Source organism: Cebidichthys violaceus, unplaced genomic scaffold, assembly GCF_023349555.1.
Source record: "Cebidichthys violaceus isolate CVI_PGR_0920_01 unplaced genomic scaffold, fCebVio1.0.p SCAF_22, whole genome shotgun sequence".
NCBI lineage: Eukaryota > Metazoa > Chordata > Actinopteri > Perciformes > Stichaeidae > Cebidichthys > Cebidichthys violaceus.
In genome coordinates, this window is record NW_027176395.1 from 5,983,896 (window position 1) to 6,007,183 (window position 23,288).

At 42.0% G+C, this 23,288-nt stretch overlaps 4 protein-coding genes across 4 annotated transcripts in view; 2 read left to right on the top strand and 2 right to left on the bottom strand.

Moving 5' to 3' along the window:
• Positions 1-2,382, top strand: part of rock2a (rho-associated, coiled-coil containing protein kinase 2a) — a 34,903-nt gene extending 32,521 nt beyond the window's left edge. Inside the window, exon 32 of the mRNA XM_068717690.1 lies at positions 778-2,382. Within this exon, the coding sequence (XP_068573791.1) occupies positions 778-781 (4 nt within the window). The 3' untranslated portion in view covers positions 782-2,382. The remainder of the gene's footprint in view (positions 1-777) is intronic.
• A 111-nt stretch (positions 2,383-2,493) lies between these two features.
• On the bottom strand, positions 2,494-8,309 carry slc66a3 (solute carrier family 66 member 3). The gene is made up of 7 exons (XM_068717692.1): positions 7,976-8,309; positions 6,748-6,830; positions 5,386-5,455; positions 5,199-5,256; positions 4,736-4,856; positions 3,627-3,668; positions 2,494-2,952 (listed from the first exon to the last, which is right to left on the bottom strand). Exons 1-7 carry the CDS (start codon positions 8,119-8,121, stop codon positions 2,852-2,854), a joined length of 621 nt encoding a protein of 206 aa, XP_068573793.1. The 5' UTR covers positions 8,122-8,309; the 3' UTR covers positions 2,494-2,851.
• Positions 8,310-8,805: 496 nt separating this feature from the next.
• Positions 8,806-10,266, bottom strand: cimip5 (ciliary microtubule inner protein 5). Its single transcript, XM_068717947.1, has 3 exons — positions 9,977-10,266; positions 9,767-9,806; positions 8,806-9,432 (listed from the first exon to the last, which is right to left on the bottom strand). The coding sequence occupies exons 1-3, from the start codon at positions 10,201-10,203 to the stop codon at positions 9,241-9,243; spliced, it is 459 nt and encodes a 152-aa protein (XP_068574048.1). The 5' UTR covers positions 10,204-10,266; the 3' UTR covers positions 8,806-9,240.
• Positions 10,267-11,069: 803 nt separating this feature from the next.
• zgc:103755 (uncharacterized protein LOC449988 homolog) overlaps positions 11,070-23,288 on the top strand; it is a 35,180-nt gene continuing 22,961 nt past the window's right edge. Inside the window, exons 1-6 of the mRNA XM_068717993.1 lie at positions 11,070-11,152; positions 14,979-15,110; positions 16,183-16,322; positions 16,827-16,920; positions 17,135-17,296; positions 18,860-18,978. Coding sequence (XP_068574094.1) covers positions 14,993-15,110; positions 16,183-16,322; positions 16,827-16,920; positions 17,135-17,296; positions 18,860-18,978 — 633 coding nt within the window. The 5' untranslated portion in view covers positions 11,070-11,152; positions 14,979-14,992. The remainder of the gene's footprint in view (positions 11,153-14,978; positions 15,111-16,182; positions 16,323-16,826; positions 16,921-17,134; positions 17,297-18,859; positions 18,979-23,288) is intronic.

Here is a 23,288-nt window from a genome sequence, read left to right on the forward strand (position 1 = left end):
CCAAAGCGTCTAAATCTCTCCTCTTTCTATGACTTAAGAAGAAGAGGAACACGTTTTCCTCATTCATGTATGAAAACAGGTGTAAAGAAAGCTTACATCACTGTTTAGAGCACATGGATAAATTCAAACATCTGTAAGAAAACATGACAGGGGCTAGTGATGGACTTCAGCCTCTTGTGGACGTGATAAGTATTACAACAACAAGCACTTTTCACCTGTTTTACAGATGGGGGGGCAATACGTTTTTTTAATTTGCTCTTCAGTCATGAACACGTGAGAGAAATCTTTATTTTATATATTTTTTTACTCTTGCCTCTCAGGGCTGCCAAATGAACCTGATATAGCTGTGATTTTTGTTTGCTGGTATATTTTTGCAGTAATTCCGTAACCATCTGCATTATGTAGTTTGTCCACCAGAGAGCACTGACACATTTATTTTTGAACTGTAAAATGTCCCTCTCTTTAAAAAAAAAAAACAACTACTTTAATAGACACCCTTCATCTGACGTAAACAACAACAAAAACAAAGTGTTGAGGTAAATAGGAGGAAGGGCCAAAAAGCCAGGAGCAGAACTTCTCACGTCAAATTCCACACATTGATCTACCGGATTGATCTGGTAGTGATGAATAAAGAGGACCCGCTGGTGTTACTCTATTACCATAGGGTCTCACTGACAGGTGTGCACATACAGTAGGAGCTTGACTCGGAACACTTTTCTCTGTGCCGAAACGTATATTTGCTGAGACTAATCTCTCTCTCTCTCTCTCTCTCCCCAGTTAACCTTTCCCGAGAGTGCGCCGCGTCGTCATGGTGGTGGTGGTGGGGGGGTGTGCCCGCCTCAACTCAAAGACTATACAACGCTCCGTCTGCAGATCGGCACACTGAACTCCACATCGCTTCTCCACAACCCGCCCTGTCGTGCTTCCGCCTCGTGAGAGTCACAAAGTCTTGTTTTTTTTTTCCTTTTTTTTTTTTAAACTTCTTTCCCAGGCACTCAAAGTGGTAAGGAGTCACGAGTCACAAGTCACCTGGTGATCTTTTCACCGAGCTGGACGGTTTGAGTAGCTCTCTGAGCTCCCGCAGAACAGAAGAGAGCTCTTATAACAAGACACACTTTACCTCAACACTGTCTGATTGAAGGACCCCAGCGGAGACAAACCACCTTTCTATGGGGGATTCTTGTTGCCAAATATATATATATATATATATATATATATATATATATATATATATATATATATATATAATTTTTTTTTTTCCATTAAAGTGTTTGAATGATTGTGAACAATATGAAGGGTTTAACGAGGGGAACACTACACTCAGAAAATGTGTCGGCTGAATGCAGCTAAGATTGTTGAACTCAAATCTCAGATACAGTATCTGTTACTTTGGCTCATTCAAAACCCCCTTTTCTTTTTTTACGTATTGATTGTAGCTTCTCGCTTCCCACGATTCTGCTTTCAGGCACCGCATGTCCACACGGGGCTCACGGAAAAACCTGAATGAGGCACTTAAGCAAAAAAAAACAAACACTTCTAGGACATGCCGTCGCCGTGTGACACAGAGTGCATGAGTCCCGCTCCGGGTGGCATTAGATGGAGGTCCTCACAGGCCCGCAATGTTTCAAACCTGCACTGTCGAGTTCTGAGGGGTCAATGTTTACTGAATTCACCGTTACTGCTTCTCTGATCCTTTTTCTTGTTTGAATGTACATCTGGTTCTTCACCAGAGACGACACGCAGGCATTGTATTACTTCTATATATCCAAATATACTTGACCGAAGGCCCCTTTTCATCACCAAACTACTCTCGAGTGAACTTGCATGTGTTTGCCTTTTCAGGCCTCACACTTCAGTGCCGTCACCCACACGCCTCCACCTGTTAGGAATGTAGTGTTTGTTTTTAAAGTCATTCCCGGCAATGGAACCGAGGGGGAATGAACCAATTAAAGAAGCAGAAACAAAGAAGGTATGCAATCACATCCCATGAGTCCAAATACTGAGCAGCACTATTCCGTTGAAAGTTTTTCTAAAAGTATTTGTCCTGATATTTTTGTATTAAAAAGTAACCAAACTCTGAGTTTGGGCACATTGTTGTGTATGTGGCTTATATAGCAGGTGGAGAGTAACTATGTGTGTGTGTGTGTATGTGTGTGTGCGCGTGCGTGTGTGTGCGTGCGTGTACTTTAACCAAGAAGCATGTTTTATACATATAAATATACACAGTATATATTTTACATGCCATACAGTGCACACTATTATTTATACAGCCTTGTCCACTTTGTATTTAAAGGGCTCTACATCCAGAATGCATGTTTGCTACCAAACGGCTCTATTCTAATAATAATAACAACTACTTCAACAATAAAGATGTGGATGTGCCTTTTGGTTTTGGATTATTTTTCTGCCTTGAAAAAAAAAAAAAAATCTTGAAAGTAGAATTCTGTAAAAGATGCACAACGGTGCACAAGACTGAAATGACCACACTGTAAGAAGCTAGAATGTTTGATTTATTAAAATAGTTCAGAAAAGGACTCTTACAAAATACAATATTTCATATCCTGAGGAGGAACGCTACATTTTGTCACAATGTAAACATTTTGTATGAAAATGCTCTCACTACACGTCACTGGAATATTGAAATATGTGGGCTCAATACTGAGGTAATATTATTTTAAAAAGCACATTATTTAACGGGTCGGTATTACAAAAGCTGCTTGCATAACCGTTGTTACTCGTCAGTCCTGTGTGTCAGTAAGCCGGCTGTCGCTCTGCTGGGAGTGAGCCCCATGTTTACGGGACGGGTCTTTGGTCTCAGGGCCCCGGGTCTCAGGGATCCGGCTCTCGGAGCTTAGTCCTCTTTCTTGGAGCTGCTGCCGTGCCTCTGGTAGTAGAGCACGGTGAGCAGCACCCACAGGTTGAGCAAAGTCATGGCGACGAACCGCACCAGAACTGAGACAAGGAGACGGGTTATTATTAGTGACCTCAGGGAAACTGAATATGTTAAATATTGTTAAGTAGGTGCACAATGTGACCAGGGATGTGATTTAAAATGGTTACAAAGGCTTTCTTTCATCTGAACTTAGAGATATTTATGCATCGGAACTTAAGGTAAGGATTCAGACACGCTAACATCAAGTCATGATCAAGATGCAAGTTCAAATCAAGATGAAATCCTGATTTCCTCTGCAGAAAATGTAGCTTCTTCAGAAATGGAAACAAAAAAAATTGGAGGCCCTGAACTGAACCCATTCTGAACTCATCCGTGTGTATTGTGCTCGTCAACGTGCCTTAACCCTTTCAGCATCCTGGTTCATGTCCCCCTTCCATTTCCTGACGACATGGGAATAACAATACTGAGTACTTTATGTTGTACAGAAACATTTTGCCGTCGGCTGGATGGATTACTGACTAATACGCCACACTGGTAGAGTGTCTAAAGGAATTCTAAATCCTGTCCCCCCCCAGCAAAGCACCAGACCACAACAGAAAAAATAACTCACTCATGTAAAACTATGATGATGGTTATTTAGGGAAATAAATCCGTTTGCTTCTGAAACGTTTATGGAGAATGGTAAAACATCCTCCGCCTCCCCCACAGACACTTGTCATTCCCTTTGACTCACCCTGCATGTCTCCGGTGGTCACTGTGGTGGTGTAGATCCGCGCTGAAACAAAGAAGAGACGAGTCAACGGCCTCCTCGGTGTCAAAGGGAGCATCTGATATTCGGTTAATGAAGTGTGGAATTGCTAATTTGGATGAATCCGGAGCGGGGTAAACGGTGTTGTGCATACTCATGGTGCAGCGTTTACAGTGACGGGCCACTCCAGGGAGACGAGGAAGTCTCCGCAAATTGGTTGAATGTTTTCTGAATTCATTAGGAATGCTAAACACGAGGGTTGGACAGATAAGAGGGTGCTATTTAAAAAGAGGAGATAGGTAGTCATTGTGTCTCAGTGCACTATGAGACTTCATTAACCTGGAACTAATTGATTCTAATGAGACATTTTCCAAAAGGTACCACTCAATTACGCCATAAATGCATGACTGTTGTTGCCAATATGGGTTTTAGTGAGCGCACGGCGAGCACAAGCTTTCCAAAAAACATGCCAATAATGAAATTCCTCCGCATTTAAATGTTTTTGTTATTCCCCTGGTGTAAGTAGATTTTAGCTTCTTTGTGTGAAGTTGCAACAGGGGTTTAAATAAAAATCCTGCGCATTTGATTGGACTGCTACAAAGTGGGCGGGCTCAAGAGTGTAGCACGATATAGAGCTAAAGAGGACTGTTGGTTCCACCTATTTAGTCTAAAACAGGAAGAAATTGATTTTGATATAGAAATATGAAAACATTTGTCTTTTTTTGCATAGATGCACAATAAGGGATGCGATTTAAAAGGCTTCTTCTTTTTTTGCCACAACTTTATGTCATTGTTTTTCACAGCCTGCAGCTACTCTTCCGGTTCACTCTCACTCAACTCTTCCCGCCACTTTTTTAGCCGCCGTCAGCACCACAGCTCCCGCCGCGTTGCTAAAATGTCCGCCGACAAACTGCGGGTGAACATAGCGGAGCGTTTGGTAGTTAAAGAGACCGATATTTCAAGGGGCTGGTGGGAAAGAAAAACAGCTGGAATAGAGTGAATTTGGACATTAGATAAAAACATTTAAGAAAAGAAGTGAGCTCTGTTCTGAAGTGTCAGTCATGGTATTTTCATGTCCAGCGTGTGACACTCACCCATACACGTGTAGGTAGCCATAGCCCAGGAGAGGGCGCTGACCTGCCCAGCGTCCTTAGACCTCCACAGGCACTGCAGCTGGGCCAATTTACTGGAGGCGCTGATGAAGGTGCACAGGCTCTGAGGAGAGAGCGGACGGTCAGACCCGGTCTCTCTATAGTGTTCCTGCCGGTTGAAGTATCAACTCTACGATTCAGCTAAAACGTATCCAACACTCTCTGAAGACTGTGAAAACGTTTAGGTAGCAGGATCACTGCCCTCTCTCTCCACACCCGTCTATATGCTAATACACCTTCAGACACTTTCACGTGGTGGACCGACGAGGTCTGACAGACTACCAGGAGCAATGAGGCCTGGACGAGTCTCTGTTCGGACCTCCGCCACATTGCATTCGACTGCTGACGCACCATCTCTTTGCTCACTCTGTGACATGCTGGGACTTGTGATTTACGGATTCATTACCATAGCCAAGTCTACGATCCACTTCTCCACAGTGAGGAGCCTCCAGCCCCCGACCAACCTGAGCGCGTCACGTCAAGGAAATGTCACGGAACTGTAAAAATAAATAAATAAAAAGGTATCGACAAAATTCCCAAAGGCTCTTTGATTTTCTCCTCGATAGGAAAAAAAAAAAGTGATGAAAGGATACAGCAAGGTGTAGAGGAGGCTCTGCCGCAGGCTGCCGTTGTAGTGGAGGATCAGGAGCAGGAGAATGGCGTCTGGGGGACACACAGGGCGGGTTAGAACGCGCACATGGGCAGTCTCACGGGGCTGGGTTTTCACCTTGACGGGTACCAATAACAGTTTGTTAACTTACCTAGAAACTAACGTCTCGGGATTTAAAAACTCACTACTATCTACTACACACTAGATATCGGAGTCCGCCGTTGTTAAGATGTCGGGAATAGGCCTCCTGGGGCGGATATGAGCTGCCATGGGTGTCATTTACTCTGGGGGAATGCTGTTAAAAATGGCAGATTTTGTGCTCCATGATTTAAAAAAAAAAAAAAGAATAGTTTGGAGAAGATGTAGCTTGCACCAAGAAATGTGAACTAACAAATGCGGATGCTTTAAAGGAAGGTTTATTTGTTTGCTCACTAAGAAAAGTACAATGCAATAAATATAGACAAACACTTCTGTGTTCTCTCGCAAAACTTTTTCATTTAGGGTTCCTATGACGGCTAGTAAAAGCTTGGAAAATAGCCATACGGGGCAGTGAATTTGATGAATTTACTGTTGATCAGACCACCAATGAGATGGGCATTAGCTAGTTAGCGCACCTCGCCGTCCCTCCCGGCAAACTTCCCGCCGCTGGGAAACTACTTTGCCGGGAGGAGAGCGGACTGCGGCTCCGGAGACGGCCCTTCAGTCTGTAGCTACTGGAACTCAGCCAGCGCTCAGCCCAGTGCTGAGGGTCACAATTATTAAAAAATAAATACGTTTAAAAAAGGAAAAGCAGCAAATATCCACATTTGTGATGCGGAACCATGAAATGTTTTTACAAACCATCAAAATAAAAATAAAACGACTCATTTTCTGCCAACGGACTAATTGATTAATGGACTACTGGTTTCAGCTGTACTCGTATTAAATGTTTTGGACTTTAATTCATGACAAACATCAGATTTTATAAACTCTTCATATGTTTTGTGTGTAAAAATCTAAATTTGTAGAGTAACTAAGCTGTAGGAGGCGTGACCTGTTATTGTGGTTGCCGCTGGTTACAAGTGTTGATCAATAAAGGTCATATATGACTTAATGCCCCTCTCAATTGAGACCCATGTCAAGTCATTTGTTTCTTCATCACATTACATTCTCACATGACTCACTATTGATTTTCTGTCAAACCCTTTTATGGAATGTTAGAACTCAGACAGACGCTAAAAAATATGTAGACAAGAGAATATCTGAAAAATAAATAAATACCATAACTGCCTGCAAAATCACAATCGCACAAAACGTAAACACATGACGCCTCGTTGAAGGACGTCATGTGACTCCAGCTGCTCACCTTGAGCAATGAGGATCGGATATTCCAGGTATGTTGGAGGTGGGTAGTCATAGTACATCTGGTACGTTACAAAAACGATGAACCTAAGGAGCAGACGATGGCGTCAGGTTATCACATGGTGCTATAATGTTCAGTGATGAAGATAAAAAACATTCAAGCAATGTTCAAAAGCAAACAAGGCAGAGACTGGGTGAGTGGAGATGCCAATATATATATACTGTATATGTTTCAATGGCATAGATACATATTTTATGAATATATATGTATATATATTCATAAAATTACTTTTTTTTTGCATAAACATAGTATAAGTGCAGCTTTAAAGCTTGGCTATTCCACTGGAGCGTGCAGAGGGACAGCAGACAGAGGAGACATTTAGGAACAGTGCAGCTACTGTCCCTGAGAGACACTGAGAAATGGTATACATACAGCTTTGCATGTATAAAAACCTACCAACATTTTTAAATAGTATGGGGAATTCTGGCTGTTCATTTGAAAGGAGGATTTGTTCCCAGCTCTTTGTCTGTGTCAAAGCTTTCTGTGGCGGACACAAGAAGATTTAACCGCACTGCTTCACACAGATGTTCACACAGATGTTGGGACAAACAGACCCAACCAAGGCCACGTACATGTCCTTGTCCTCAGCTCTGTAAACAGCACACACTAGTTAAGTGTTAAGCCTCCACAGTGAGATTATGTGTTATTATAAAACAGCTTTTCAACTGTGCGCCTCAAAACTCCCGGAGACAATCTCGAATGTGCATGTCCTATATTACACTACATCTAGAAAAGAAAGTGGATTTACATACTCTTACTCGCACCAAGAATAATCATTGGTGCATTTCATTCATTCATTCTTTCGCCAAAGGCAAACAGGCAGTGGCTAAAGCAATAATATAGATTTCGTAACCTTTTATTTGTATAAAAAAGGTAGATGGTGGTTCAGACATATGCCGAATTTACCAATATAGATCAGGGATTCAGTAGCGGTTTTATATCACGTTCTAGGATGTGTTTGCGTTTACCTTCAACCGAGGACATAATAAATGACACACTTTAAATGGAGTTTGGTGGCGGGGTTCTTATCACAAGAGTAGCACCACGTGAGGAACAGGAAGACATCACAGCCACACGTAATGCACTGCATACCTTATTAAATAGCTCGCAATGAACTTCCCTTTTAACATCAATGTAGCAACAGCGTTTAGCGAAAAACTCGCACACGTACCCGACCAACTCCAGGAGAAGACTGTTGAGGCTGACTCCAGCCGAGGATTTCGCCCGCATCAGTGCAAAAATCTGGGGGAACTTCAGCACCATGCACACGGACAGCGTGCTGAAATTGGCGACGTGCAACAACGTATCGGACGACATTTTTCAGAGACGGAAACGACTAGATATGAGCTTTAGATTGTCAGATCTCAGAGGATTTCGCTAAAAGTGACGGCCAGATGCTGCTGCTGCTGCTGCTGCGCTGTCACCACCGTCAAAGTAGATTGATTTAGAGGAGTCTTCCGTTTGGTACTTTCCAAGTAAAACAAATTAGAGCTTTGTATATTTTTTAACGTGCCAAAATATTTCATGCACTGAAAATGTAAAAGCAAAATCAAAAGATGGAGATTTGAATGTATGGTAAGTTTCAAAAGCGACGTTTCATCCAAATTGTTCTTATAGCAAGTTTTACTTTTATTTTGAAGGCGAAGTTGTTTGATTCCCTTTATTATTCGGTGATTTTTTTCGCGTCAGTCAGTGCTGTTCTTCACTTCACTTCCGCATACATCCACTGAAAGCTGATTGGCTCAGCCGAACTCACACGCTAGACCAAAGTATTTGAAGTCCTCTTTTTCAGAACATGAGATGTTTCTCTCTCTTCCGGTCTTCTCGTTCAAACGAGTCTGTCTTTCGACGTGTTGGAAACTAGGTTACACTATGAGGACACAAGATGGAAAGCATCTACATACTATTACTACTTATATGCTACATGCACGATCTCGTATAATCTGCTGTGCTGTTTAAACACAGGGTATCATGTAGAACTTAAACTCAGCCAAGTACACCTTGACTATAAAATGCGAAAGCTTTATTTGAATGAGACATTGACTTCGATCCAGATCATACACGCGTTTCCAGTTCGTCTGGGGACCAACATTTTTCTCCAAATTTAGACAAAAGGGGCAGTTTAGAACATAATGTACATAATAGCATTATTTTAAAGCAGATGTAACAGTACAACAACCTGAGATATGTTGCCACTCACGTTAACGTGCAGGTAAGTTACATCATAGTGAAAATCACACAATTTATGAATATAATTACGTGGAACTGTGGCTTAGAGCTCCCGGTAAACATGTAACAATATAAAAAACATAAAACTAATTTAACATAAAAAATAGAATATATTCTAACAGCATCAGCAAGTATGAGCTATGGCGAGTGTCCCTCCCATGCCAAATCCATCTAAGCTCCAAGTGAGCTGTCTTCGGGTGAACAGGTCTAGCTGGGCAGCATCTCTGGGTCCCGCATGCACTTGTGGTGGCTCCAGAGCGACAGCCTGTCCAGCCTCACCAGGTCGCTCCCCAGCGGAGAGGACAGCCTGCTGCCGATCAGCTGGTTGCTGGTGTTGGGGACGCGGTCGGAGAAGAGCGACACGTAGCTGGGCAAAGGCTCCTCTGGCTTCAGCTGCCCCTACACACACACACGCACACGCACACGCGCGCGCGCACACACACACACACACACACACACACACACACACACACACACACACACACACACCATTATAAATAATTGACAGGAAGTGCAATACTCTGTGCTGTGTAGTGTAATAACAAGAGTGGGCAATATTTCCCATGTTTTTCATGCGGATTTAAGAGCTATAAGGTGTCAGGATGTTGGTTAAATAAGAAATATATTAGAGCATGTTGATTTGAAGAGGTTTAGAGCCGTTTTTAGATGAGATGTAGTTCTTAGGAATCTCAACAATATTAGTGGAATTCAAACACACACATTCGGTCCTTACCATCTGATCATAGTTCCTGAGAAAGTTCCACTTCTTCTCCCTGTGGGCCACAGTATATATATTGGTCGGTATAGCCTCAGTGATCAATACTGCCACAACTGCAATGGACTCCAACATTTTAGTTTGTAATCAACAAAGCAGTAATAAAGTCTTGTCATCCGCCATCATCATTAGGTTCCAAGACAGTGATTATCTGGCCGTCACACTCACCACTCCCGCACTCCTCTCCTCTCGCCCCACACCGCCTCTTTCCACACTCGGTCCTGTTTAACGGGATCGCGCCTGTCTGGATTCGGCTCCGCGGACGCCGCGGACGCCGTGCCGGCGTGCCGCGTCCTGTCCGCCGGCTGCTGGGTCGTTATCGGCCTGGTCCCGTAGGCTCGTTCCGGTAGCCGGTAGCCCGCGGAGGATACGCGCCTGACATTGTTCAAGTCCATTCCGGTGGTATACAATCTCGGTTTAATGCGCAAGTTCGCTGAGACTGTGTTGAGGAAATCACTGCCCAGTACTGTATTTACGTTTCCATGGAAACGGTGTTCCGGCGGGGGAAAAAAGAGGCCTCAGCTGAGGGCAAATAACAATACTTTCAGAATAAAATGCAAATAGGCCACAATAAATATACTTGTACGTCATCAACCAGCAAGTGAGGATGTCGCTCTTACAAAGCACCACTCATTTTGATTATGTTAAGATAAACTCACATTTAAGACAATTTAAAAATACACTTCAGCTTCTGTAGCTGCACTACACATCTAAACAAAGGTGTACAGGCTAATGCCACATGCATCGATTATGAATTATGGTATTATTTATTTAGTTGTTGGTAGCATATTATGCTTGCTGACAATTATTTATGTTTTAAATGTCCAGGAGGTTAGGCCTACATAATATTTAAGATACTTTTTTTTCCAACAAAATTCAAAAGCTGCTTTCCTCCCACCATCAGTCACGCTGACATGTGCACTTCTGCAGAGGATAAGTGATGTTTGTTTGTTTTTTACCTAAAAGTATCCCCATGTACAATCATTGCTATATACTTACACATGGCACTGCATTTACTTGATCATATTCAGGGGAACAGTGTATGTGTCTGAAAGGAATAATACAAAAATACATTTAATCTGAAACGGTTTACCATGCAGTTCAAACGGTCACCCTTGTTTTTATTTCCTGAGGTTTGTAATGGGTGTGTATTGTAGTTTAGTCAAATGTATTTTGAAGACCGGAAAAGTGTGAAACGACTTTATTCTGAAATTTGAAATGCTGAAACAGGATGTGGGTTTTTTTAGCTACGTAGAACACATTTGAATTGACGGAAGTGAGAACCACTACTCACTAACCAGTCAATTTCCCCATGAGCGAATTGGAACGAGCGGCCAGGTGAAGGTAACGCACATGTTATTTTTCTGTGTACTGTTAGCTCTACGTGACGTTTATTTCTATGAGTAGTCGTAAAGTGCATTTCAAGCGGGTAGAATGCTTGGCCCAGTGTTTGTGCTCGATAACATTAACGTTACCTCTGAGGAGCTAACGTGAGTGGACGTTAGAGAGAAGGTACTTGGCAACTTTTTCCTCAATGCATGGGATTTGTAGTTATTTGTGGTTGCTAACTGCTTAAATTTACCATGCATGATCTAAAAAATACGATATAGTGTATGTTAACTCTCTCGAAATGCGAGCCGGCTTTTAACATCTGCTAGCCGGCTAGCCAGTTAAACGTCACTGTCAGCTATCTTATGCTAGGATGAATAACAGACGTGTTAAGAGCCGAAGTTGACTGGAAATCAACTATATAAGTGTTAGGACATTTAATAAGCTTATATAGCTTCAGTTGCCTTCAGTGTCAACAACCTATAAGACGAGGGAGTGGTCGGTTAGCATGACCTCTTCGGCTGTAACAATAGCTAAGTTAAACGCTAACGCTAGCTAAAATCTAGGTTAATACAGGAAATGGCCATATTAAAGGTTGTAATAAGCAATATAAATAACCTATCAAACTACTGCGGGACAATGTTTGCGTAGCTATTTGTGAATAACTTGTAAGAGTTGTGTGGCAGTAAACTAGTGGGGTGCACGCAGGTGTCTTCAATTACCGGATGTCGCCAAGTAGCTATATATATATAAATAAAGAGGTATCTAATTAGGCATCTAATTAGGCAGAGTGGAAACACGTGTGCTGGCGGTGAACCGTTTGTGTGTCGTGGCTCTTCGGTTATATTTATTAGACCCTTTTCAGTCAGACGTTGGCTCGTAATAACAGGTAAAAGCACAGGTGTGAGTGATGACACTAACGCGGACTGCATTCCATTTAGTAGAGCCAGCTCCTGGTACTGTGCATGCTGGCCCAATGTGATGGTTTTAGGCGGACACTTAATGGAACTGAGTCACCGTCGACACAATTTGTTTCACCTGTGCAATATAGGTCGTACTCCACAGCACTACCTCTATTGTAATCAAGAATGCTAGAGTTCACTTTTTAATTTGGCGTTCTGTCCAGATAATAAGCAGTGATTCTGAGGGAACAAACTTTGTTGTGATGAATGCTGTGCGAATGCGGCATTTAAATGATTCACATTGAGACAGAATGGGGGTAATTTGCATGTGCGGCACAAGTAGTCACAAGTACAAAGCAATGGGTGCCCACATGAACAGAGTTATCGGTGTGAAATATGTTGGAGTATTGTCTCTCCGTTAGCTGTGAGGATGGGAGCGGGATGACATCATGGGCCAGACAAACAAGGCCAGGCTTAATGAAGAAGTAGGCCATTGTCCCAAGTCCCACTGCAAAGTCTATCTAATCCCCAGACAGCCAGTCAGTGACCTCAGAGAGGCATCAGGAATGTCCCGCCTCACTCTTCAGCAGCTTGAAAGTTGGTGCTGGACCGCTGATTAAAATGATAACTCATCTGTGTTTCACATGGATTAGCTCAGTTATTAGAAGTAATGACAACTATGTCATGTTTGTTTTTTGCACTCATATTGGTGTGGGATTTATCGGCTCATTTATTTTAATTTGACATTTTAAGTGATTATCATCTTAAATCCATGGATATAGCCTAACCCACAAACCTTGACAGGTTTTAATGTCTTTCATGATGTAATCTTTAAGATGTTGAGTTAACTCTTTTAGATTACGAAAAATAAAATCCTACATGAACTCTCATCATACCGGACTCAAAAAATAACTTCCAGCAATAAGACCTTTACCCGAGGAGGGAGTCCATGGAATAGTCAGATATGATGTTTTCACAGGGGACATTTTGACATGTCACAGTGGGAACAGCACAGGTGTAAAAAGTCATGAGTGGCTGAGTTCCATTTAGCTGCTTTGGTTTCAGAGCCTTGACTTTTTGTACATGCTGGCTAACTGTCACACTGCCGTGGCTCTCTGGCTCACTTGAATGGAACAGAGCCATCTTTTACACCTTAGCTCTTCTTACTTTGACAAGTCAAAATGTGTGCTGTGAAAAAGTGCCAGAAACCCCCACTCTGCTTCTAGTCTTTTGCCAATGGGTGCTTTAGTAGGGTGGATGTTTGCTGTCAAGAGGAATGGGACGCTGGCCTGTACGGTGAAAGACAGTCGTCCTAATCACAACCACTGCCCTTTACTCTGTTTGTCTGCACTGTCGCCCTACAGACACATTCTCTGAATTGTGGGTCTTATGGTTGACTAGTCGGAGGCGGTGTCGGCAGAGGTCGGCAGTGCACGCCACTGGAAAGTGAGAGCGACATTTCATCCGGGGAGAGTTGGAAGTGACAGCTGGCTGTAAATAACCATTAGACCAGGGAGTGAGGGGATCGACAGGGTATAATGAGAGCGAGGGGGGGGGATTCACTGGAGGCTGAGGAGGGGACTGTGCTTTGGAGATATTTTGAGAAGTAGCTTGGTTAGATGTTCTGCTGGACCCAGTCTGTGTGTCTTGATTTTAGCTTTGTGTGTGTGTGTGTGTGTGTGTGTGTGTGTGTGTGTGTGTGTGTGTGTGTGTGTGTGTGTGTGTGTGTGTGTGTGTGTGTGTGTGTGTGTGTGTGTGTGTGTGTGTGTGTGTGTGTGTGTGTGTGTGTGTGTGTAGTCGGTCTGCACACGCTTGTAGTTGAACCTCTTGCGTTTTCTGTCCTTTTCCCCAGCATCCTGTGTTTCTTTTTATATTGTCAAGATTAGGCCAGTAGTTAAGCATATGGTCCCCATAAACACATTTGTTTTGAAGTTCAGTTAAAATCAACACTCAAACTTTTTTATTTTTTTGGCAGTAGAAATTTTCTTTGACTCAGATGCAGACTTTCTTTGTCTCCAATCCTTAGGCCTAAATATCAGGTGATCTTGTTGGTTTGACAGTTTAGATGTATTAATCCTCATGCGTTTACCTAATTCACATTTTACCTCTATGTCACTCACCCTTTTCTATACAAATGAGCACACATCATATTCTGGTAATATTGTTGGAACTAATGGACTTATGCTGTGTGTAATAGTTGTACCTTCTAGTGTTGCACTTGGATTCTGCAGTATACGTAATAGGGATGCACTGATCTGACTTTTCTAGTTCCGATACTGATACCTGGGCTTTGGGTGTCTGCACATACTGAGTACCGATCAGATGCCTGTGTTTAATTAATAAGCTGTATTCTTCACTCTGAGATCATTCTTTAATGTGTAAGGCATCATTAGGCGTGACTAAAACATTGATTTCCTAACTTTGTAAAACTAAATGTAACAAATGAATGCATAGATATACATTTATTTCATTGTTAATTATTATTGAGATAATGAATTATTGTGCACCAGCAACTTGGTAAAGGATCATCAAAATTAACAGGAATTACATTTCAAATGTAGACCCTTTTTAAATGCAACAACAAATTGATCAAAACGTGAACAGAGCAATGTGTTGATGAATAGATCGGCCCCATTGTCACCGATATCCGATATTGGTATTAGAGGAGGATGAGAGGACAATAATAAAGCTATTAGTTCTATGATATATCACTGCCTTTATATTTTAGTCTAACTTGACATTTAAGGTCTAATCGGACCCTGTTGTCTGAGTCACGTACAGTTACTTGAGAAGCTCACTGTTTTAGTGGGATACTGTCAGATTAACTGAAACCTCCTATGAAGTCACGATTCCTAAAGTTAGTAGCGTCCTCACTGCTCAGTGGAGTCAGACCTACATGTGTGCTCAGAATAGGTCGTCTAATATCGCTCTTGCCACAGGCCCTGAGGGGGACATGACAAAGGAGGATGTTTCGGAGCCCGTTGAGGGAGACACCGTGCTGGGCTGGGCCTCTTCCCATCAGCGCTCCGTCATCCACCAGGTGGCCTCTGCACCGATGCCCAGCGACTGTGGTGAGGACACGCACACACATGCGCACAGTCAGTGCATACATACAGAGGAGCCGTGTGACATTTCAGGTTGACTAACGGCCTCACTGCAGTACCGAACACACTGTGAACAGGTGGGACATAAACAGCTCGATGACTGGAATCTGAAAAATGTTTCCAGTGCGTTTCAGATCATGCAGTTGAAATAATGATCAGCTGATGACATATTAAAACCATTGTTGGTCATTTGATCAGTGCACCACCAGGAGAGACTAATCAAGATTCAAGCCATAATAATCAATGATGATGATTATCCTGACGTGATGAGATATCAAAGTTCTGAAACTGCCCTTAATAACTATGCTGGACGATGATTCCAGTTTTAGGGTGACATGTATCTATTTCTTGCTCCTCATTTGTTACTCTAATATATCATTTCATCATTCTTTAATAATAATTAAACAAAAATATTTTGATGGATTAATTTGTTGGTTCCAGTTTTACTTTTTGTCATCTTATGCAGTCCAGTGTGTTTGAGTATACAACTTAAAAAATATTGATATATTCCTAAACAGCTAATAGGTTTATCAGTTAATAATGGAGTGGAGTGCAGACAAAATTATCAGTTTTTAATCGTATATCATAGGTGAAGTCATGTCGTCCTTTGTCAACATTAATGGCTTCTAAATTGCCCCCCCTTCTGTGTAATGCAGTCAGTAAAGCAAATGCAGGAGGTGTGACGCTGGTTAAATAATAAACGGTGTTCACTGTTGAAGGCCAAGCCTATTTGTTTTCATCCTCAGAGGCTGAGCTCTAATTCTTCTTTTGTTTCCCAGCATGCCATCCGCCGTCACATCTGATTTCATCTGCAAGCACAGCAAAGGGCATTTCCCAAGATTACTAATTTGATTGAATCGATTGAACAGTGCGTCGCAGACAGTTAATGTATGTCCACGCTGCAGTGTTTCTCACATGCTCTCTCTTCACATGCATTACAGGTGAAAGAGGAACATTAAGCGTTCGGGTTTCCACTTCCAAGGTGACTCACATTACAGTAAAACAATATCTGTTGTTTCTGTCATCTCGCTACCTCCAGAGTTCTCCTTCTTTGACCCCAGCGAGCCGCAGTGCAAGGAGGTTCTTCTGGATCCCAGCACCACCATACCGGAGCTGTTCGCTGTCCTCAGGCAGTGGGTGCCCCAGGTCCAGAAGAACATCGACCTCATCGGCAATGAGGTGACGCCATCCGGCTTTTTCCACAGTCTGTGCGCTTCAATACAAACTCTTCTCTGTCTGTAAAAGGTCGCAATTCACAACTCCACTCATTACATTTTTATCAACTCAGTACAAAACTATGCTAAGTACAAAATATAACTGAAAACACCAAATTACTTCAGAATGAAATGAGCCTCTGCAAACCCACCACCACCACGCAGAGTTACACAAAATAGCTGCAATGCAGTAAATTGTGCAGGGAAGCACTTGTCTCAAGGGTAAAAGCAGGAGATTATTTCCCCTCCCTCTCTCACTTAATAACTGCTACCCATGAGAAATACAATGCCTCGTTTCCATGTCAGTTTTCCCAACAATTCTCATCCAAATTTAAAGATGAGGCCCAGCTCACTTGTCATTCATCTGATCAGTGCCCCGGAGTTTCACTTTGTAGCCTATTATGTCATAATTCTGCACAGTGACACCAGCGGTCCTTTGTGACACACTGCACATCTCGTCTTCGCACAGATCCTGAAGAGAGGCTGCGGTGTGAACGACCGAGACGGTCTGACAGACATGAGCCTCCTGCACTACTGCTGCAAGGCCGGGGCCCCGGGCATCGGTTAGTATATCGACAGGGCTGTTGAATATACACAGCTAGGACATCTACTCTGTCTTTTGTCACTTTAACTTGCTACTCTTACCACTGAACATTGTCCTGTAAGACTTGATAAGCACCGCTAACCATTGGTGCTTGTCCTTAAACACAGCCTCTAGAGCGGACACACTGTCTGTTACTTCACCCCACATACATGTATCCCTCCTTTGTTCCTCAGGTGACGCAGAGACGTCTGCCGGCTTTGCCCGTCAGCTCCTTGCCTTGGGCGCAGATCCCAACCTCCGCTCGCGCTGGACCAACATGAGGGCCCTGCACTATGCTGCGTACTTCGACGTGCCCCAACTTATCCGGGTCGTGTTGCAGGCCTCGCAGCCTGGAGGTGAGACTGCCCCTGCAGTCAGTACAGGGCAAACATTTCTACTTTCATAACCAGCTGCAGTGGCGATTAAGGCCTCGGCCATTTATCTTTTTCCTGTGGTAAACATACTGAGTTGCCAGCTTCGTAGGCGTACCCACTGCAGCTACACTCAATCTAATCCAATACAACACCCCCGCAATGCAGCCTCATAATTTAATTCAAGAACCTTTTGGCGTGTCTTTTTTGTGGTAGGTGTCAGTCAGAGAGGCTGTACTGTACTGTACTGTAGTTTGTGTGCTGTTGTATTTTGGTGCTGAGGTTTTTCTAAATTTGATGATGCAGTGTGGATAGACTTGGACAGCGCCATCAGCCGTTTACAGCAGATTGACCACATTTCTTTTAATTATCACTCATTTCACACGAGTATGGAGTCCAATTTCTAGAAATCACCACTCAGCAGATAAAGCCGTGTTGATGTTGCTGTAGTTAAGATGGAACAAAGAATAATGGGAAAAGCATTGTGCACCACAATGGGGAGGAAGGTCCCTGACCGAAAGCTTGCTTCAGTAAACAAATGTTGCACAGATAGGAGAGTGTGGATGCTTTTCCTGTAATTACAGATTAATATGGACAAATTACTTCACAGCTAACTGTGTTTAGGTGTGTTTGTTGAAGCCGAATGTTTAAAAGTTAGTTTTCTGATTATTATATTGTCGATACTGTCATGCACTGAATTGGTGCTCAATCCATTGTGTTTATCATTTTCATAGTTTACATAAACGAATAATGCTATCTCAAAGTCCAGGCTTGGCGAGTCTTCAGGGCCCTAATGTACTAAACACCTTTTGTTTTAAAAGGCCATAAATTCACCCAAGGGACGCCCAGCAACCACAGCGCTTTGTTTCTGCACCGGCAGCACCTGTTTGGAGAGAGCTAGAAGGGATAAAAAGCAAAGGATTTTCTCCCAGAGGACGATATTTTATTAAAGAAATCAACTAATAGTTAATGATAAAAGTATGGTTATTTGGCAAATGTCGCCGGCAGTAGGTCACATCAGCTGCTAGTACTTAACGTAAATGGCGTATGTAACTGGCTGGCCGGTTCCTCTGCTCTCTGTAGTGAGTAGAGAGACGAAGCCTAAAAAACAGCCTCTACTGAATTTACTGACCTGGTCCTGTATTATACTCTGTACCCTGAGTGGTCACAGCATGCATGTATAAATCCTCCAAGAGACCAGGAGATTGAAGGCCCTGTTCACTACAGTTATAGAACACTTTTGGCCCTGATAACAGCTGCCAGATGCTGTAGCAGTGACTCAACAATAGACCTGTGGCTGCAGGATGCAGCTTTACTTTTTGAGTTATCTGGATAAATCCTTCTGTAAGTCCGTTCTCAGTAATCTGTCCAAAGTGTGATGGGGTTGATGTTAATGTAGTAATACTTACACAGACTCTACAGGGGCATGATGTGAGGCAGTATTCAAATCTATCTGTGTAAATGATGGTAAAAAATGTCAGCGTCGTGGTGAATGTCAGCTCATGTCAGTGTCTAATCTCCTGATTGCCTTCTGTTTTTTTTTTGTAGAGGTAGATGCCACCTGCAGTGACTTTGACTTCGGCACCGCCCTGCACATCGCTGGATCCAACCTGTGCATATCAGCTGTCAGATGTCTCCTGCAGCTGGGAGCCAACCCTGCTTTCAGAGTAAGTCACATTCGATTTATTTATTTGCTGCATGGATGCATTGTACGTCGCATGGTTTTCTCACATAAGCTTTGAATTCTTTCACCAGAACAATTACATTTAATCCTTTACTCTTATTTACTTAAATAATTTTCTACAGTTACTGAGTTCAATGAGATGGTAAACAACCCTAATTTCTGTTCTTAACCTTGATGAGAACATTCCCTCCTCACATTAGGAGCCTGCAGTGCTGCTGCACTAAAAGGTTTTGCTATCGTTACTGCAGATGAGTATGCTTTTAAGGATCCAGTATAGTAAAAAGTATGTGACACGCAGTCACTCTTAATGACTTTAATGAATTGAAATCTTTCTCAAATATGGAAATATTCATGAAGTAACAAAGTACAGTACTAATACATCACACTGCTGATGAGTATTAATATTCTCTATTTTGTATTATTAAATTAACTAATGGTTCAGTGGCAGTTTCCTGTACACTAAACTAGGCCTATTAATAAATAAATAAAATCAACAGGGATTTGAACACATGTTTGTGTTCTTTTGTCAGTGTTTGTTGGCATATAAACCACACAATTCATATCTTTTGGAAATATTGTGTTGTATATTTGTATGCATGTTTGCTATGATAACATTTCTTTTTATCATAGCAAAATTTTGTATTGCTGTGAAAACATCTCCTTCAAAGAACTGTATTTATTCAAGTATTACGAGATTTACAAGATTACATTTGAACACATGTAACATGATAATGTTGTAATTTACCATCACTCAATCCTCATTTTCACTGTTCAGAGCTTTAACGAACCACCGCAACTCAATGCAACCTCATTGGTGTTAGCTGTTAGCTCCGTTATAAGCAGGTCTGTGTTAAAGAGAGAATCTGTGCCATCGCAGAAGAGCCACTCACTGAGCAGCATGCATGACAATTAATTACAATGTAATAGGCCTACGTGTTTCAAATGTTGCTATGCTGTTAGCCCCGCTATTTAGCCAACCAGGACTGTGCTGCCAACTGGCTGCTAAAAGCTAACTGCTAATGTTAACCAGTGTTGCCAGATCAGATTGCCAGTTTCCAGTCCAATCGCATCTTAAGATCGGCTCAATTCAATAACAACCAGCCCAAATGATAATCAAACTGTAAAAACCATTACATGCTCAATAGAAAACACATATTACCAAAATGTTAGATAAATAGGCTAACCCAACCCACAAAGAGTGCAGTCTGACAACCAAATACACAAATGTCGACGATGACGTCAAGCTAAGTAGGTCCTCCGTTATCCTTGACAACAGTTTAAAGCAACTCACGTCAATCATATTTTTTTCACATTAAATGAGTTGACACTATGAATGAGTTGACACCTGCATGAGGTATTCCTCCACTTGCCCGAGCCCAGAGTTTATTTGCTTTGGGCAAGCGGTCATTTGTTAATGTCGAGCCCTGTGCAGTCCTAAAGATAGAAAACTCCCGTGTTATGAAACCTTCTGACAGAGTCGCTGAACATCATTTTGTTGCACGGCTGTGGGTGTTCATGATACTGCTTCTGCCCCTTGTATTTGCTCACAGAGGTTCTCATCCAGGACTCGCTTGCAAAAAAATTCACTCCCACAATTCTCCCACCATCAAATTTACAAAGCCTTTCTATGTGATGTAATCCTAGCTCCTTTATTTGCTGCGTGACAGAATACATTTGATTTGACGGAGACCTTTGTAAAAGAAGTCCTGATGCTCAGTTAAAAATACAACAGATTGCATTCTTTGAATGCAATTCTTTCTCTCTGAGGTCTCACTTTTATTCCATTTCTTTTTTTGTGCATATTTCCTGTTTGCCATTTTCTGACACAGCTGGCAGATAACACCCAAAAAAACAATAGTTTGCAATGCAAATTTGCCAGACATATTTTTGATACATCTGTCTGTGCCTCTCAGTTGCAGTTATTTACAGCCTTGGTTACGGGGTTTGTTGAACAGCCCTGTTGCCTTGAATTGATGGATGTACATCAGATTGCCTGTAGATGGGGATGTGGCATCAAGGCTACCCATACTAGAATGTTCATGTCTCAATGTGTCATTAGTATATCGTTTTTTTTTCCAGATGAATTAAACATGTTTCTGAATAAAATGCTGCCTCTTCTTTTGTGTGTACTAATTTTCCCACTGGAGGTCACCAAAGCACTGTGCACCATGATCTAATAATTCCCATACTCAAAGATGAGTGCAGAGGCTCTGTATTCTTTAGTGTGTGTCAACAGTGGTTGATATGAACCTGCTTGTTGTTGTCTTTTAAATCCTTTTATTTAGAGATTTTCTGCGTTGAAAAATAATATTTTTTCCTTATCTTGCCAAAGCAAAAGTTTAAATTCCTCTGAGGGGAGATTATTTTCAGTCTGCTTTGTTATTTAAGGGTTATCACCTTCTTGCTTCCAATTATCCCTAGAGAAATGTTGCATCCGTTTTGACAAGTTCTGATATTGCCATTCTTTTTTTCACCCTAGACATCCTCTTCATAGTTTGAAAGGACCAATGTGTTTACTGTGACCCAACCCATTTTAGTGAAGTACAGACCCATCATGTAGGCGTTTCAAAGTCATGATATTGAGTATACTAAATTACTATACAGTAAGCCACTTAAACTTTGTGTTGCCTGGAATATGTAAAAGCAGTCTTTCTTGAGTTCAGTTGTTTAGTGAATAAAAGAAAGATGTGCATTACATCACTATCACCATATAGCATTGGCATACTCATTGATTGGTGATGTACTTGAAAACCCTACCTACCAAATTGTATCACTTGCATTTGAAAATGTTGGTGGTGGCTGGCAGTGGAGTATAAGGCATGAGACCAGAGATTTTCCTTTTGTAAAGGTCAGACTGGGAAGTGCTTTGATCTGATGTTTCCCTTCTCTGAATCGGCAGACATTCGTCACAACAAACCTAGAATTTGAACAGGAGATAGTTTCATAAGGCTGGACAAATAAATGTTGCTGGCCTTTTCATCTTTACCTTACCACACAGCTTATGGGGCTTAATAGCTATAGCAATTCTTTGTACTTTCATTTAGTAGCAAGTTTTTTTAGTGGATTGCATACTTGGTTGTTCCAGTTTCAGATTTAAAGTGAGCCACTGTTGAGTATGTGCTGGGTTTTGGGTTGGTAGAGGGAAGTCTTCCATGAGCTCTTGATGTATGCATGACTTTTAACAAGTTAAACCAATAGAAAAATTAAAGTAGAGTTCTATCATCCATGCTTTTTTTTGTGTGGAAGAAATCAACTTTAAGTGGCTGCATCTTAACTCCATAACTGTTCTTGAATTGAACTAGGTTAAAGGAGCAATGAGTAGGATTTGAAGGTAGCGGTTTGTAGACACAACATTAAAAGTTGGCCCCTCCTCCCCGGGGGTTTCGGCACTCGCCAGTGGGTGAAAGCCAACCCCAGATTCACTCTAGTTCTGGAACAAGCTTTGACCCGCTTGGCATTTGACCTCGCTATATTTATTTGCATTTTCTTGGTGCTCTGTCTGCCATTTTCATAGCTTTCTTTCTGATGCGTGCTAGGTCTGACTCCTGGTCGTTGCATTTTTATAGAGGTTGATTGAGGGGTTATTTTGTATCAGTCTTCAATTTGAATGTCTGGATAAGAAATTGTGGAATTTCCAAACAGCCACATCATTTACATGACTGATTGTCTTCAGATTAAATCAGTTTATGTATTGTTTTGGTTTTGGATTGCACTATATTGAGAGATTTTTCAAATATTCTGTCCTCTTCATGTACATAACTGATATTGGACAAAACATTAGCAGTTCAGTACATTCTCAAAACAATCCACAGAAATTAATTGACACCTCTTAGGCACAAAAATGAATATTATAATTTCCTTAGAGGCAGGATTCATTGCAGGACTGCTGTTAATCATCCAACTGTTGTAAAAACTCAACTTTGTAAAAAATATAATCTTAAAATGTATCTTATTACATCTCTCACGTGCCATATGTATGAGAGAGTAACAGGCAAATGGCCAATGAGTATTTTATTCAGATCGAATTTAAGAACTCCTATTTTTGAAGTTTATCAAAGACCACTCGTAAGATTGCTGGAGGGTCACTCCAGCACAGTGGTGCAGGAAGAGGTCCCCTCGTCCGTCACGCCCACACAGCCTTCCACTCTTCACTTCCACTTTGGGCTTGCTGACTCCGTCTCAACTCTCACTGCCTCTAGTCTCTTTGAGCCGCTTCACTGAACTTCCATGTTGTATGCCTGCTGATCAGCTGCTTTGAAACTCAAGGGGATAGTGGGTGGGGGTTTCTGGGAA